The 18,246-nt window shown below is 44.6% G+C and overlaps 1 protein-coding gene across 6 annotated transcripts in view; it reads right to left on the bottom strand.

The window, feature by feature from the left end:
• Positions 1-18,246, bottom strand: part of LOC146789704 (sodium channel protein type 5 subunit alpha-like) — a 975,168-nt gene that overhangs the window by 638,038 nt on the left and 318,884 nt on the right. For all 6 annotated transcript variants that reach the window (XM_085632035.1, XM_085632032.1, XM_085632036.1 and 3 more), the window contains exon 8: positions 17,943-18,006. In XM_085632035.1, the coding sequence (XP_085488161.1) occupies positions 17,943-18,006 (64 nt within the window). The remainder of the gene's footprint in view (positions 1-17,942; positions 18,007-18,246) is intronic.

Genomic DNA, 18,246 nt, shown 5'->3' on the forward strand with positions numbered 1-18,246 from the left:
CTGTAGACAGGCAGTAAAGTCTGAAGCCACACAAAAAGTTTCTTGACAAAAACTGCACTGCAAGCATATGCATATTGAGGATTGGTCTCCCAGAACCAGCATGATTTTTTCCATCCTGATAGAAGCACAGGGGCATATCATCAAGGACCGGCGATAATTATCGCTAAGCGCACTTAGCGCTAGGATAATTATCGCCGGCTAACGTGGATTTTTATCGCTGAGATAGCGTGCTATTAGCAACGCTTATCTCAAAAGTGATAAAAATCCTAGCACTAACTGCCAAAAGTGAGATTATCGCTGGAAACCCGGCGATAATCTCACAAAGTTGGGCGTTAGCTTGATGATAGGGCAAGGCACACTTAGCCATGATATCCACCTTCCATAGGATATCATGGTTAAGTCAGTCCTGAAGCAGGCGTAAGGAAAGTAGCGATAACAGGGGTTATCGCTACCTTTCTTGCCGCTATGCTTCATAGCGTGGGGCTTGATGATAGGAGAAATGTCGCTTAGCGACATTTCTCCAGTCATGTCAGGGCAGGAACGCCCACTTTGCATCTCATTAGAGATGCAAAGCTGGGCGTTAGGAATTCAGGCGCTAATGCAAGGTTTCACGCGATAGCGTGACCTTGCTGATTAGGCGATAACATTATCGCCGCTTTTCGCCCAAAAACGGACGCAAAAGCGGCGATAATTTTTTATCGCCTCGTTGCTGATATGCTCCACAGTTCTTTAATGACCCTGATGTAAAATGGAGTGGTTACACCAAAAACAATCAGATATTAGCTTGACTGTCTGCCTTAGGCTCACTAAAGAGTTGCTGCGAAGCGTATCAGGAAAATAGCAATGGTTCTCAAACTGGGCCCTTGATTATCACTGAACAACTGAGGAACAGACCATAAAATGAGCTCACAAGGTGACGTTGAATGAACTTTAACCAGGAAGTCCAACTTGTGGAAGGTCACACTATGACCTCGAAGCATTTCAGTTCCTCAGAACTGACAGCACTCATGTAGAAGCCTGATGTAGCTGCAACCACATGGAACAAAGATGATGCTGGTAGGTGAAACTGAATGGTTTTAACTTGTTTTATACAAATGTAATTTACAGGCAAAAACGTTCAAATACAGCTGTTGTATATGTCGGTGACAGTCTCAGAAGGAATCTGTCCGGTGGGAGCCACTTCTAAGAGAGATGAATGGTCTTGCAGAGATAGACAAATACAAGAGAGAAAACACAACATTTAGCTCACAAAGAAGGTACAGGATGTTTCAAATTACCAAACTATGCTAACTCTCATGCCTGTATGCCGTAGAGCTTTTTTATTTTTATCATTTGATTTTCACAGAGTCCCCTTTAATGATCTCACGTAAGTCAATAATATGCCAAAAAGAAACTGTAATGCATGGAATGGTTTCCTTTAGCATGCAGGACTAACCCCAATGACCAATGGACTGACCCCTAACTTAAGGCTAGTGGGTAGCATACGCGCCGTAAAGCGCTTCAATGCCTCCTCAAGGGTAGTAAGTGCTGTATAAATGAAGTTTCAACATACTCTTCAATATTCACATCTTGGGCACCACTAAATAACTCTCACATCAAACCCAGGCCACTACTAACAGAAAATATATGTTTACAAAAAATATATAAAACAATCACCAAAATAAGGTCCTCGGTTACCTGTGTGCTAAATGACCGCACACGCAATGCAATAATAAGGCAATGCCTTCAATGCGCTACAGTGTTGGTAAAAGTGGCTCACACCAATGATGTGGCAGGTTTTTCCTAGATATACAGCACTGTAGTACAAGAAGGTGGGGCACTACTTTGATTTCTGAGGTTGGAAGAGGAAGTCTACAATGTGCTGTTTAAGAGTGCCGCGCATAGCTGCTTGTGCCTCTGGCTTACCTTTGGCACCCTTGGTACTGCTCTTGCTTCACTTGGACTCAAGGGTGATAAAAGCACCAGCAGGGCTTAATTTGCCAAAAATTAAGTCCTGTTATCCAATATACTTTTACATAGAAATTAGACCCATCTGCGATTCAGTCAGAGAGTGTACAGAGCTCCGCGAATGATTGCACTCACCACCTTCACTGTCTAGTATGTGAGCTACGCTCACCAAATATGTTTGTATGTGATACCAGTGGAGGATCCAGTCCAAAGGGAATTTAAACACTAGAGAGTGAAGGAGATTAATGCAATCTTTTGACACCCTCGCAGGAGCGGCCCGTGCAGGTAAGCGCGGTGGGGCGGGTTGGGGGACAGACGACGACAAGGGAAAATTGATTATTCATTCAATTTTCCCACACCGTCGTCTGTTGAGTCCCCATCCCACCCCGCCCTACCGCTCTTACCTGCATGGGTCGCTCCTGCACCCTCGTGCACTGTCTGATTGAAGTCTGGGTGCTAATAAATGAGTCCTGGTCACCAAAAATAAGTGTCAGTGGTACCCACCGGCAACAATTAACTATTATGTAGCAGCAGAAAGTAATTAGTGCTGGAAAAGACCTGTTTATTTTCTGTACTTATAAATCTTTGCCCTTGTCCTAGCTCCTAAGCAGCAAATAAGAGACAGCTGAGGAGCGAAGTGTCAGAAAAGTCACCAAGCCGGTGCTGTTACCAGCTGTCGAAGGTATATGATGAACCTTGACATTGTGATGAATCGGCATCCATGGTTTTTGCCAGTGGTGGCTCCTCGTGGCAGTGCTGCGGGCAGTGGGGCGGGGGAGGGGCAGGGTGGGGGGTAGTAAACTCCGGCATACGACCGAACGGAGTTGAGCAAATAAATAAATAAATAAAAAACGAATTACATTGCGCGCGCTGCATCGCCACTTGGCGTTGCAGCGCGCGCAATGTAATTCGTTTTATTTATTTATTTACTTAACTCAGTTCGGCCGTATGCCGGAGTTTACAACCCCCCACCCTGCCCCTCCCCCCACCGCCCCGCAGCACTCCCACGAGGAGCCACCACTGTCTTTGCTATCACTGATGTTTCATAGGCAGACACAGGTCCTGGTCACCTGCCATTGGACATTCCTGGGGGTCTCCATCATTGGTCTCACCCTTCTTTGACTACCTGGCGTTTGAGACAGTCCATTGTAACTGAGCCAAACCCACTTTGCTTTCAGTTAGACCAGACACAAAAATCACCTCTTGGAACAGTCGCCTCATCTGTGTGCAAAATAAATACTTTGAAAGTTCATGTGATTTTCTTTTAAAAAGTGAATTCTGGAATTTAGCATGCCTGTTTCTGAGCTCTTACAAGCTTGCTTTCGCCACACGAAAAAATACCAGCACATTGTCGCAGAGAATTGTATCGCTGTTAATAATTCTTGTGCCATTTCCTGACAAACGGCTAGTTTTGGCATACAAATATTATTACCACTACTCCCCAGAGCATAATGTGCTTGGCTAGCCTCTATCATTGCTTATCCTAATCCCCAGGGAGAGAAGAGTTTGCACCTGCCCAAAATGGCGCCCTCAAAGCCAACATTTCATTTAAAGCATTTGTGGGAACGAACACCATGTAATTGGATATGACAAGATTAAGAGTTAAGCCTCTCAAAGTACAAGTGTCATCACATGTTTAGAAGGTCCTGTAACACTTTTTGTGTCTTTGATATTACAACAATACAGACAACAAAAAGGAAGAACTGAGTTATGTTTCCCAGTATGTTTGCATGTTACCTATTAAATGCAGCCACGTTAGTCATCGCCCCATTTAAGAAAATAGAACAGAGGGATGGGGCAAGCGCCCAGCTATGGTGTACATCTCTTTGACTGGACAAGCACTGGGTGCTTTCGGGATCGTGTCCAGCCTGAACTTTGCAAATTTGCTTTTGTGGAGACTGAAAACAACATGCAAGAGGACGTCTGGAATTCCAATTTCTACAGAGCAAGTCAAGGGTCACGCTACTGTTTTGAGGTCCATAAACGCAATGCGCAGAGCCGCCTTTATGAGGTAGACGTATTTTAGACCCTTAAGATGTTTTGGTCTTCCAAGGTTTAGGAAAATGCCATATAAATGCTGTTGCAGTACAATTTAATAGCTGCATGTATGGTAATAGTACTTATATTTTTGCAGAAAACCGGGTGTTACAATTGACCAATCTCTGGTTCTTCTCTGCCTGAAGCTGGCCCTATATTCAGGATCACTTTTTCAAATGTTTTTGTACAGAGTTAATTAAGGCTGGTGGGCATATAGTTTGCCGGGTTGTGACAATAGATTTCTTTGTGGTATGACCAGAGTCACTGTAATTTTGCGATTCTGCAGGTGTGGTGTTTTTGTATAATAATGGATTTGCCACATAACCATCGTCTGCTACATAATCTGTGGATATTAACAAAAGAATTGTTTCCAGCTCAAACAGATCAAAAGTTGGTAATAATATTGAGACATATGTTCATGCACAGTCAGTGAAAGGCCCTTTGCAAAGGTTCTCTGGTCATCTCTCAGTTGCTTATTTCTGTAATTGGTGGTTAAATTGGTTTTTAGGAGGTAGAATCTTTGCCCAGACAGTATTACTATGTCTACAAACTATAAAATTATGAAGTAATGTGTCACATTATGCCCCCTAACTTGGCTTTTGGCCACATAATTTAGCCAACCCTGCCACATAATTTCGTACTCACTTGCCACATAATTCCAGTGGCCCTGGGCATGACACCATTTCTGCAGCCATCTTTGGTTGTTTGTGGATGAGATTAGTTTCTCTACCTAGGCATCTTGTTGGCTAGCCGCAGAAAGTATACCCAATCACAAACGTATTTTGGATTTGGCTTCAAGAGACTGTGCTATCAAAACGAAGGTTTAAAAATGAAAAAAGAAGTGTTAGATGAAGTGTAAAAAGGTGAGAAGGGAGAAGTATGGGAGAAAAGTAGCTCAACAAAAGGAAAGAAGGTGAAATGAGGAGAAAAAGAACATTAATGAGTGAGAAAAATGTGTACAATGAGGAAGAAAAGAAGAAGATAGACAAGACGAAGAAGAAACGAATAAAGAAGGCAATGAAAGAAGAACAGAGAAACCGGGTGGAAGTATGAATAAGGGTAGAATGAAGTGCAAGATTAAAAGAGGCACTGACAAAGAGGAAAATAAATTAAAAATAAAGGTGTAGCTCAATTTCAAGTGATTTGTTTAGAATCTGCAAAGTTCTCAAATTTGGGAGTAATATTTCTAGAAGACTTGTTACCTGACTTGGCACTTAGATGTTTTTAACCACTATTCCCCAACCCTATGGTTTGCTGTGTCATTATATAGTTATTTACGTCCATGTATAACAGTTATGGCCTACAAAGGTAGTAAAACCATAATACGCAGCGGTAACAAACTAATTGTAACTTGTAGCTATTAGTTTCACATAATACATAGCTGCTATGAGGGTTGTCCATCACCAGCGCAGTAAAGCCAAAAAACAAACACCACCAGCTGCTCAAAGCTAACAGCATACTGAATACCATAAACCTGTGCGTCTGTCTCCTACACTTCACCCTCTTACACTTCACCATCCAACCCACTGCTATGCACTGCGTCCTATACCCTGATAACTGTACCTCGGTGGTCATCACGCACGAGATGGAAACACTTCATACATAGGATCAAAACAAAAACAACATCCTTCCAACCACATACCCTACATGATGTAGCATGCTATTCATGAAGGCAAGCGCTTCAGAGCTCCACATAGGGGTAGCAAGCGCTATATAAATACTGCAATACAATACAACACACACCTAGTCGTTCTTTCAGCTTTTCTAAGCCACTCCTCAGTTGTCATACTTCCTCTGCGGAAACAACTTACGCCAACTTCCCCACAGTGTATAATTAGCCTATGGTGATCCGAGGCGGCCGCGCGCCTTGTACGGCGCCAGCTTAGCACATCCCCACTGGGGTGATGTTCTTTCCCTTGCCACACATGAAGGCCCAGGCCTCCCTCAAATCAACAATTATCTCAAGCTTTAGCTGCGCCACGAGCGCGCGGACTGCGCGCACAAAAGCCCTATCTGTACACAGAGCCACCTGTTTCTATACATGCAATTTATCAGTATGTGGACGGCTGAGAGAAATCAAGGTCACCGTGGCGATAAATGTAGCCAAAGTTTCCATAGCAACAGTAACTAGGATGCAGTTACCAGTGGTTGCTTCTTGCGCCCTCCCGAGAGTGGCTTAGTGAATGCTTTGTCATCCCTTTCCCAGGCTCTCGTCTGCCGTCGTCATCCCCGACGAGAGAGAGAGAGAGAGAGAGGCCTGCCTAGCTTTGAAAACACCAGGTGGTCAAGCCTGTTATTTATTTATTTCCACTCTGGGGGTGCGCCGTGCAAGGTGCACAGTGCAACCGTGCAAAAAGAGGGAGACGTCGGGTAGCTGACCTTTATTTGTTCGAATCAGTTACACCTTCCTGACCTCGGAAGAGATACTATGCAGCTTCCGAAAACTATTTTGCAAACATAAAGAGACATATTTTCGCTCTCCAGAATACCAGCGTTTTTTCTCTCTTGTTGGCTGTAAAGGTATTTTTGAGTCCCCAGCTAATTAAATCTAAAAATAATAATCTTGCCACAGAAGACCAATGAAGTTCATGGGCCTGTGGTGAGTGTGCAAAGTCGCTGAAGAGAGGTGTGCGCGAGTTTTTTTATGAGCCGTAGTCTATGTTGAGATACCCATACCTCCACTTCGTACCACATGCTTTACAGACTGTTGACAGCTTGAAACAACTGAGTGGCAAAGGCCACCCTCTGTTTCTCTGCTGTGATATCTGTAGCGCCTCGACTGACATGTGGGTTCAGTATGGTAGCGGTGTCGGTACAAGTAGCACAACATCAATTGTATGTATAAGTGCACACATACGCTAAAGCGAGGCTGGTACCTTTTTGAAAACAATCACAGTCTGCTGCGCATGCGCTAAGGCGACAAGCTAGCACATACCCTGCAGACCAATCGGTGCAAAGTATGTAGGCGCAACCACCACATTCGCATTTGTGGCGTGAGTGGGCCTGCTGCAGGCTGTGAAATTAAAAAAAATGCCGGATTCAGACATGCACTGGGTGTGAGCACACCTTGTTTTGGCCTCACTGCTCACATGCACACATGATCATGACACACTTCCTGGGGCTGCAGAGGCTTAACACATGTGTTTTTGGGTGTGCGAGGCGACTACATTTCAAACATATAGCTCAAAATTTCTCAGAATTAATGCATGAACATTAAAGAAGGCATTAACATAGATTCCATTCCTTCTCTCTGCTTCTGACTTGTTCTCTCTAAGGTTCACACATTAACTGGGAGAACTTCTGAGTCATATGAAGGGCGCGGCTTTGTGAGATTCTGGGGGTGTAAGGCTGAGATTTCCCCACAAACATAGCAGCAGACCCAACGAAAATAGACGGCACAAAGAACAGGGGAAGACCGGGAGGAGAGAAGGGAGACGAGGGCTTTCGAGAGAACAGAGGCTCCAGAGGTCTCAGAGATGTCAGACATTATCCGAAAAAGTAGACATTCTTAAAGCCAATAAAATCAATCCAAGCCTCTATCCATGATCTCTGTGTTGTGCGAAATAACTTTTTGAAACGATGACAATAAACAGATCGATGTTTTGAGTACATGCCTTAGAAACAGTGTCACCTGCTGGTTACAGGCTTCTCCGTCTGTTCAGGGACAATCTGGCCGCCGCTGCTGCTTGAACTCTGTGAAGCGGGTTGAGCAGGCATTCCGGAGCTCCTAGCAGCTCCTAGCAGCAGGGCGGTACAATAATCTATCCTGCTGAGGATCACACTACGAACTACCAATGCTCTAGATGAGAGAGGCAGTAGCGGGAGAATTTTACAGGCGCGCAACACCCATTGGGCTCAAAGGGCTTCAGCCCCCCCCAGTCGCGTGTGGCAGCCCGGGATGAGACAGCTTCCCGGGCGCACACACAGCCGCACCCGAGCACTTCACAGGTCTTTAAAAGACCATTTACATGTTAATGAGGCCTCGCTGTTGTTTCACCCCTTCTAAGAGCCCCTGCAGCTCCACTCTGCCTATGGCTTAAAAGACTCAGCCCCCCCCGAATTTTTTTCGTAGCCCCCTCCCCCCCTCCTCCCTGAAATTTGGCTCTAGTTGCGCCTCTGGAATTTTACATGGTGCTTTGATGAAAGATAAGCAGGTCCCTGCTGTCTTATTTACATAAGATTCCAAGCTAAAGTTCCTATCAAAAGTTACCCCTAGATTTCTGACGGCCTCTGACGGGAGGAGGACCTTGTCAGAAGGAACTGGCCAGTAGTTTGATGGAAGCAAAGCCGGGGCCTTGGTCGCTGGGCTGCAGAGGTCTGTCTTATTTTTTGTTTGATTTTACAGAGTTTTTATATAGCGCGAACTTGACCCGCAGCGGGTATCAGAGCGCTTTAAATAGCACCAGTTACGTTACAAGAGGACACACATTCCTTTTTGTTAGGCGCGGGGAGATTAAGTGATTTGCCCAGAATCCCAGGATGTTCAGCGTCATTGCCGAGACTCAAACCCATTTCCCCAGATTCGAGGTAGACCGCCGTAGTCATTAGTCCAACTCCTCGCCTGATTAAACTCCAAAGAGTTGGATTTAAGCCAGCCTATAATATCATTCATGCATTGATGGAAGGAATAAGTTTGAGTAGTACGCCTGTTGCACGAGTGTTTGAATGTGGGAAAGAGAGTGTTTGTGTTTGTTTGGTTTTTGGTGTGACAAGGCTTACATGTGCCCTAATGCAAGCAAAGGCTCAATTTCATCTTGTGCACGAGTCAGAAAAATGGACAAGAATGCATTAGTGTTTTCACTATCTTTTGAAATCAATTTGGGTGGTTTAAAGTCAATCATTGCACCATCATCAGCAACAAGAAACGTTTCGCTGCAGCAAGAGGTTATTGCATATCCAGCAACACACTGTTTATCAGTTGGTTTCATCCCTCCTCTGACAATATTCTGAGGTCACGGAATATGCCACTGTCTTCATGGCCTAGTCATGTGCACACTCGTGCACACCTGTCTCTTGGCAGATCGGTACAGTGAGCCTGTGACAGTGCTTAAATTGTAAAATATTAAGTGCCAGGGCTCTGACCAGGAGCCCACTGCAGCTTGCACCACCCATCGCCCTTGTCATTGCTGCCAAAATAACTAATAACCATCTCTCTCGCATGTAAATGCGACAGTTTAGATTATTCCAGGTCCCCAAAGATAAAGGAATTGCTGAGGGGGGGTGTCAGGTATGAGCAATTTTTATGTATATTGTATTCCTAAACAAGCGTTGTTCTGCTCATTTCTAAATTAGATGAGCAGCGCCACCTTGTGGTAGACTGTTTGAAATATGGTTTTGACAATTAGGTGCCGTTGCCCAGCACCGGAAACCAATTAAGTGCCGGTGCTGAGCACCGGAAAGCACCGGCTCAAATTAAGCACTGGCCTGTGAGATAAAAAATATAATCAGCCGCGCCATAGATGCAGGCTGAATGGCATGTTTCCTTACATAGGGAACATAAGCAAAACTTGAAATGGAAAAATAGAAGTGCTTGTACTCTGTACCAGAGTACCTGCTTGTTTCTGAGAAGTGCTGGTAGTCTGCAGTTCAAAGTATTACATCTCTCTTGAGAAGTCCCACTGGTACTCTTCCTTGCAAAATAAAAAAGTGCCGGTACTCCGTACTGGACTGTACCGGCCCATTTAAAGCACTGAACATAAGGTATTCATTGGCACCCCCAAGAATGCACCATTGACAGGAAAGCTATGCCCTGTTGCTCATCCCATGTTAAAACTAATAATACATTGGTAGACTCGACAGGGGCTCCCCGGACCCAACTTTAAACAGGAACATGAATTTATTAGGGGAGGGGGGCACCCCGAAACTGCGATGAAGCTATGGCCCTGGTTATATTTTTGGACTTTAGACACCTCACCCAAAAAAACAGGCGCTGGGGTCTGCGCTCTGCCAGCGTAGCTCATCATGTTACTGACACAGTTGCTTCTGAACATGAATCTGAGGAATATATAAGCATGCTTTGCAATGCTAGGGATTCAAGGGGGCCTGTTTATTTTTTATTTTTCAATTTTTATATAGCGAAAACTTGGTTCAAGGGCATTAGTGCGCTTTATATGAGCGCTAGAAGTTACTTTTTTGTCTTTTTATGCATAGGGAGATTAAGCGATTTGCCAGAATCACAGGATGTTGAGCCAAGACCGGGATTTAAACCTGGCTCCAAGGTTGGCAGCGCTATGTGGAATTAAAGAAAAGAGTGCTGTACATACGAAGCCACGGACGTGGTCTAATTGAGCCATAGAGTTCAAATGCACTCCAATGGCTGCAGTCCATTAAACTCAAGAGTCTTATATATACTATATTAGAAAAACACCCTGTGGGAAAACCAAACTCTTGACACATTTACTAAGTTTGTCTGATTAACTACTATTGTTCCTTTGTTAATATATGTACATCAACATCGTTTGGTGTTAATACATACATGTACTATACTTAGAGTTTATCCAGCCATCAAATTAACAGGGAGAGCTGAGCGTATGCACAAGCCGGGCCATGGACATGTTTGGCATATAATTTGTGTAGCAAACACAATGTCAAAATATGATACATTCTCTTCAAAATTCAAAAAAGTGAACCTCGCTAATATGCAAAAGCTTTTCTCCTTAGGACATAAGATTGTATAACTGCATTGAGAGCTATTTATTAAAAGTCATACCTTTAAACACAAACTTAAAAACATTCCAGCCCTTCTTACAACAATTCAATTTGTGAACTAAGGGCGAAGTCAGTTGCCATGTGTAAACTATACGTGGCCTAGATTCTGATTGTACATGGAGCAACATAATCTATTAAATCAAACACTAAAGGGTTTTTGTACAGTGCACACCCATAACTCACAGCTTTTAATTTGTTCTCATGTGAGATATAAAGGGAAAAAAGAGGCACAGTGCTAGAAATGGGATTCCTGGTTGGCTAAGGTATGCACCGAGATGAGGCAGAAACCATCACTCTAGCCGGGGTAAGCTAGATACATACTAAACGATACCCTGTGCTCACCCTCTGGTAGCTTGACACACACACACAGTAACACAATAAATACATCACAAAATGACTCCACGCATGTTTAGAACAATAGAGAATATTTATATGAATAAACTAAGACCAAAACAACAAAGATCCAAACAGTAGAAGTCGAGATATGAATTTTTAAAGATTAAATGCAAAAACAGTGCTAGTGGTCAAAAGGTTACTTGAGGTAGTGAGGGACTGGTGCAAATCCAAAGTTCAGGCCGACCACGGTGGAGGGCAGGCCGGCTACAGGACCCATGCAGGGCCTGCTGAGAAAGTACCTAGGATGGAGCTAAGCGTTGACGCTAAGGGCACAATGCATCGATCCTTTCCACACAGTCTGTGTGCTGCGTCATCGTCGAGTTTTGCTGAGGTGAAGGCAATGCATCGCTGCGCAGACCGTAGAAATGCTGTTGTCTAACAGCCTCTGCATCAGCGTCGAAGGGCAATGCGTCGGTTCAGCTCAGCACAAAGATGACAATGCATCATTTTCTAGCAAAACATCTGCAGAGCCCACTTCTGATGCCCAGAACTGGGAGAGGGCACCTCAGGCAAGGGTAGGACTCACATATGGCAGAGTAGAGCAGCACCAGCTAGATTGCAGGAAGTCTTATGTGTTCCTGAGACTTCAGAACACAGGAGGCAAGCCGGCAAGCCCTTGGCGATCACTGGGAGGAAAGGCAGAGTCCAGCTCTCCTTCAGCAGACCCAGGAAGCAGCAGGCAGCAGGGCAAAAATCACAAAAGAAGCCCAGTTGAGTCCTTTAAGTAATAAAGCTGCCCTTCTGAGAGAAGTTCAGTTCAAGATCCAGAAGTGTCAGATTTTGGGGGCTCAGAGACCAACTAACTATACCCAAAAATGCCTTTGAAATAAGGGGTGACTTCAAAGCAGCTCTTTGAAGTGCACAAGGATCTCTTTCAACCCAGTCCTGTCTGCAAGGCAGTGGTAAAGTGCTCAGAGTCCTAAGGCCAACAAAAAGAATTAGCAAAAATTTGAGGCAAAAGGCAAAAAGGCTGGGAAAAGACCACCCCAAGGGTATCAGGTCTAACGCACAGTGAGAAAAAACATATTTGACTAAAGTCTCACAATTTAGTCAAATGGGTCAGCCGTGATTAATCCCAGGTTCTCTAGATTCACATTGTGCATTTCTGCCCCTAGATGTCTATCTCTTCCTTTCTCTTTTTTCACATTAAAGGTAAATATTTTATCTTTCATTGTAGGCACATGAGTTTAGAGCAGGGTGACGGGTATACCCCATGAAAACTTGTCTCATTTTGGACTTGAGGATCCAAAAGGACCTCCAGCTGCGCCAGAGATCTGACCCAAACTTGCATCAAGTATAAGTGGCATGCCACTGATCATACCTAGATTATTGTCCTGCTTCTTTATGAAAAGGTGTACTGTGCTTGATCACTTTACTGTTATAAAGTGATCCAATGACCGAAGAAGCTTGGATGAAGCTTTATAAAACCATGCAAAGAAAAATAAAACAGCTAGTAATGACATATAGGAAGGTGACGGTGACAAAACCATGTCGCTAAATTTTTCAGTCTTGTTGCAAGGAAGAGAAAACATTATATACAACCTAGAGCTTCTTGGTACTGGAGAGATTTGATCGGACAGAAAGAGCTTTCGTTTTTGTTGTTTTATGATGCTGTTTTATTTGCACTGCAGTGCTGTCTGTTACCTTGCTAAAGAGGTGTTGAGTTTCACAGACAACGAGCTAAGGCTGAAAAACATCTTCCTACTTTATAAACTTTGTTCATCAATGGAAGTTTGAATAGAAGGTGTGGGGAGGAGATCAAAGATCGCATGAACCAAGGGCCCAAAGCTGTGCTTGAAGCTAAACATCCATTTTATCAGTAACCTCACTGGTAACCATAACATGGCTGTAGACTGAAATAGCAAGTAGAGAATATTGTAATCCTGTAATATTGTAGCCAAAATGTCAAGGACCAAAATAACACAAGGTAAGTACACATAGGAAAGAATAGATTTAATATTCTTCATGCAACAGCTATGTACCTTGAAGGTAGATACATTGTCAAGATCCGTATATATGGGGAATTAGGTATAACACATCTACACATAGGTATCCGTCAATATTTTCATGCTCAATATTTTGGCTATGATATTAAGGTATATCAATATTCCTACATTAGGAAATTAGTGAATGCAGCATTTTTCAAACAAATGTCAAAGTGTTTAATACAGACCCCCCACTCTGAACTAAAGGTAACAAATATGGAGGAGGAGCCAAGATGGCGACCGGGACGGCGGCGTAGCTTCCCGGCTCCGTGAACCTCCGCATCCCGCACGGATATCCTGTACTAGATCCTCAGTCTGCGCTATGAGATCGTGTTTGTGAATGAGAGTGGCAACCGATCATGTGACTCCGGGGTTTCTGGCTGCTGTACCGCCGGAGAAATCTGCAGTTGAACTTTGCGGCCCGTGCAGCCCCGGAGCCGGGACCTCGAGTGGACGCCTTGGCCGGGTGGCAGTTCAACAACAGCGGCCTGTGGTGACTGGGTGGAGTCGGTCCACCGGAGCGGTGCTGCCCTCGGCCTGCATTTCGCCGTGGTCGCTCCCGCTGCTAAGCGTAGCGGATCGAAGGCATGCCCGGGGGTGCAGTTCTCAGATTCTTCGGTGTTTGCCCCTGCCTCTGACGGTGAGCTGCCCGGACGCCGCCCCTAGCTCGCCCTGATCCTTGCGGGCTGCTCCCGGATTTTCGCGGGAGCTGGTCCGTGGTGGGGACGACTGTTGCCCGTGACCACGCAGCGGCTGAATTTGTGCCTGCCCCCGGACCCCTGTCTCCAGCGACGTGGATCTCGAGGCGCTTGTCCCTGGGCCCCGGCCCCAGTACGGGTCGGGCCTTCCCGGCGGCCATCTTGTTGCGATGCAGCCTACCATCCTGTCCACTGGGTCGCAGCAGGATTGGGAGTGTGTGACTTTTGGGAGTGTGGCGGGGCGATCGCAGAGAGCAGTGCTGGGGTACGGCGACCTCCTAGAGGCCCTTGGTGCCCTTCATCTCTCCCTGGCTCGTGGCGTCGGGGTCTTGGGGAGTAAGCTCGATGGTGTGGTATCAGCGTTGGGACAGTGGCGGCATGCCGGTCCACGGGCACACAGGGACTTCCCACACTGCACACAGGAGGATAATGTTACGGCCACCCCTTCGATTAGTGCACAGCCGGACACTCCGGACAGTATGCTACTGTATGATCGGCTGACTGAGGGTTTGATCTGTTCCGAAGGTATTGGACCTGAGTGGAAGGTGGTGGCCTCGTCCCGTGCACGGCCTCCGGTGACCCAGGGACAATACCAGCAACATTTGTCTACTTTGGCTGATTCAGCCTTCCTGGACCTTGTGTGCAGTGCAGATCCTGGGGCAGCACTGGGAAAGACGTCCCTCCAAGATGCGGACTGTGTTGGTACTCAGAGACTTCCACCCCACCTGTGTGCGTCGCTTCCCGGTTGTTTTTGGATACTCCTTTACCTTGGAACATCGGACATGGTGCTGGGTCGAGGGGTAGGCATGGGCAGAATTGCAAAGAGTGGTCAGGGATGAGGCCGTTCCCCCGGGGTTGGTCACCTAGTAGACGGGCGGACTCATGGTTGCGCACTCTCAGGACATAGTTATTAGCATATTTGGTGCATAATGCTCCCCACCCCCTTTTTTGATATGGTCAATTTGGTGCTGCTTATTGTTTGCTGTGGGGAGACCTTACCGTGCGGGAGGGAGAAGCCGGGGGTATGTTTTGAAGGCCCTCCTCCAGTTTATTATACTTTCTCCACCCCCCCGTCTGGTGGGGTTCTTTCTTATTCATTTTTCCCTGTTTCTTCTACATTTCGGGTCTAGTTCCAGGGCGACAGGCACACTGCTGGGGGGGGGGCCATACTCATTTGCAGAGGTGCAGGGTGGGGGGTTGGGGGAGGGGACTCTTTAGTCTTTATCTCTTTTTCCATGGCCTCCTTTTTATTCTCCGTTTCTTCTTGTTTTTTCTTTTCTGGGATCAGCGCGGTACACCTCCTTTGTTGTGAATCGCTGCCTCTTCATGTGTGCCACAGTTTCCGGGGTGTTCTCTGGGCGTTAGGTACGGGGGTCTGCAGGCGCAACTGTTTTTTTTTTTATATTCTTCCCCATCCGGATTTTCCTGTGTCTGTGCCATTGATCCAATAGATTGCTGTTTATTGCTTACGTCTATCATTCGGCCTGCCCCTTATCGCTGTTGGGTAATTGTTTGGCACCTGATCCTACTGTCTTGTTCCATTATAAAATGAAAAACCTTTTTTCTCCTGGTGTCCTACCTGCGCGGCTCACTGGCCGGACTATATTAGCATGAAGATTCTGCTTTCCGAGGTGCCGCCTGTGCTTACATTTGATCTTATTGCTCTGATTGCTTAGCGGCCGGCCCCGGGGGGTTGTAGGCCCATACTTGTTAATGATTGAAATGTCAATAAAGGTTTTTCAAAAAAAAAAAAAAAAAAAAAAGGTAACAAATATTTTTTGTCTTCGTTCAAAGAAAAACTAAACTTATAAATGGGTTCCAGACTTTTGTGGTGATGTCCTTGCTCTAGAGAATCATCCAATTGTCAACTATGGAGGTAGCAAGCATCAAAAGTTTATGGACTATCACATGACTGATTCCACCCTCTTTCTCCAATCCACAAGAATTTGAAACGTCCAAGTCAATCAGAAAATATGTCAACTTCCTCACAAGTCAGTACATTTATATGAAGGCCGACTGGAACTATACATTTCAGTAACTGTGGCTTTTTCCACATAATTATGGATGTACTGCACTTGCACGATATTCCACCATTGACTTCATAATTTTCAGATTTCAACAAAAGAGATGTTCGTAGCTCAGACGCATCAAAGGTTTTTTTTTTTTTTTAAAGTGCAACAGATGGTACATTGCAGTGACAGACCCATTCCAAAGGTGTTTGTAAATCAGAATATTGTTGACAAAAATATAGTCTGGAATGAACATTGTCTCCTAAAAATCATTCCACGGAGTGTAGATTTTCTATTATTACCTCCAATGTGGCAGTATTTTTTAAAATGTCATTTAGGACACAATATTTGTTGTAAATCTGTTCTTTATGTGCTGGTACTATGCTGCAAAAGTTAATTGGTCACTTTTCAGTGGCTGATTTTTTTTTTTTAGAGTTTTACATATTGCAAACTAGACCCAAGACATCAGGTATCAGAGCGTTTTACATGAGTTCTAGTTTCAGTACCGAAGGACACATTCATTTATTTTAGGCACGGGGAGATTAAGTTTTGCCCAGAATCACAGGATGTTGAGCGTCATTGCCGAGACTTGAACCCGGTTCCCCAGCTTCGAGGTTGACCGCTGTAAGGCTTCATCCTCTCACTGATTGTCATATTGAAGTGTTAAACTGGTACTAACAAGGTAACATGCTTGCTCAGACAATATCAATGTATGTTAAAATGACAAAGTGTCATAAGAATGCTACCATAAAAATATCAATATTACTCTGCATATTTCCAATGGCTCTGTCTGTGATGGAAGGCATCTCATACAGCATTGTACTCATGAACACTGCTACCTACAATGGTGGAATCAACTAACATGAAGCACTTCCAAGCTTGTTGAAGGTTGTTTACTTGCTTTCCTCCTCAAAGCTTTATGAATGCTTCTAAGTGCCCATATTGAATGGTTTGGATTCCCATTCAGACAGGCAATTGCAGTTCAAGGTTTTTGGTTGCAGGAAAGAGGATGTCTTAATGCTTGATGCATGGTCTTTGAATACAAACAGACCATGGTTTGTAGTGTCAAAATATATTGTCATAAAAGGTATATTATTATAACTGTTGGTTAACTCCCTACAAAATTACCTAACAAAAAATTGCCATGACAATTGACAGTCGCCTAAATCCTTGGTTGAATTCACAGCTGAGAATCCAAAAGTCCATGGGGTCTGGACTTAAACCTCACCCTCATGAGGAGGTTGGTGGCCAGAGTGCCAAAGCTAGGGAGAGCTTAGGTGGCCTACTTGCTCGAGCTATCACATTTGGGATCCGAGGACACAGGTTTGAAACCCAGTCTTGGTACTAAACTTAATATTGTGTGAAACTAGGTAGATCACTTAATCCTCATATGACTAATTATGTGCAAAATGTTGTTGTGTAATTACCACTTGACGTACACAATCTTGAAGATCATCTCCTGACCCCTCATATAATGTACAGCTCTTCATTGCTTCACAGCTAAGTTTGTGCTATATACGTACATGTATATAGCTTTACCCACTACAGACGAGAATTAGGTGGAATTCGACTTCTTGTGCTCTCCACTTGTCACTAGTCAGCACTTTGATTCCCACAGACATCATCAACACAAGTGCAAAGAGCCAGTTTGGTCGGCGGTCACTGATCGGCATTCGGATCCCATGATGCATATAAAAACACCTGATGCCACCTCCCTTTCACGACAGACAATAAGAAGTCCAGGAACCTCCAACGCTCACTTATTAAATCGTCTGTGTGCTGCATGTGTCTGCTTATTGTTACGCTATTACATATACATCTGGAAAGGGTGGCACCATTTTACTCTGTAGAATAAGTATTTCCTCTTAAACAAAGCCTGCCCTTGAGCTTCTAGTCCGGCAGCTGCCTCGCCTCTCACCCATAGCCACTTCAATTCCTGCCCTATATTTTTGTACTGATGTATCCCTTTATCGATGTACCATCAGCTAATTATGGCACAGCACTTTGGTTAAGAGCACTTCATATCAATCCATAAATAATGAACACCAAGACCTCTATCTGTTGAGAGCATTAGAATGCTGTCAATCATAATACCATTTCAATACAGACAACACAGATTCCAATGCCGATAAAGCTTTTTGCGAAGAATGTTTTGTACTTACCCGGCATCTGTACTGTTGCCGCAGAGCAAGGCATCCTTACGTCCACTTTGTATGTAGAAGTTGCCTGAAAGGAAATACAAGAGTATAGTCATTTTGAGGTATACGTTATCCATATGGTGTATGTACTAGTGAACATGCACACAGTCCACAACGCCATCATTGTTTGTTAACAAACCAGTGTCATAGTGTAATCAAATGTCAGAAGGAACACAGGTAATGGCAAAAGGTGAGTACTGCACCTCCAGTTTAGTTTACCACTCTTCCTTCACTCAGCAGTCTTACAAAATCATTCTGGATCTCGACA

This window comes from Triturus cristatus, chromosome 10 (assembly GCF_964204655.1).
Source record: "Triturus cristatus chromosome 10, aTriCri1.1, whole genome shotgun sequence".
Taxonomy (NCBI): Eukaryota; Metazoa; Chordata; class Amphibia; order Caudata; family Salamandridae; genus Triturus; species Triturus cristatus.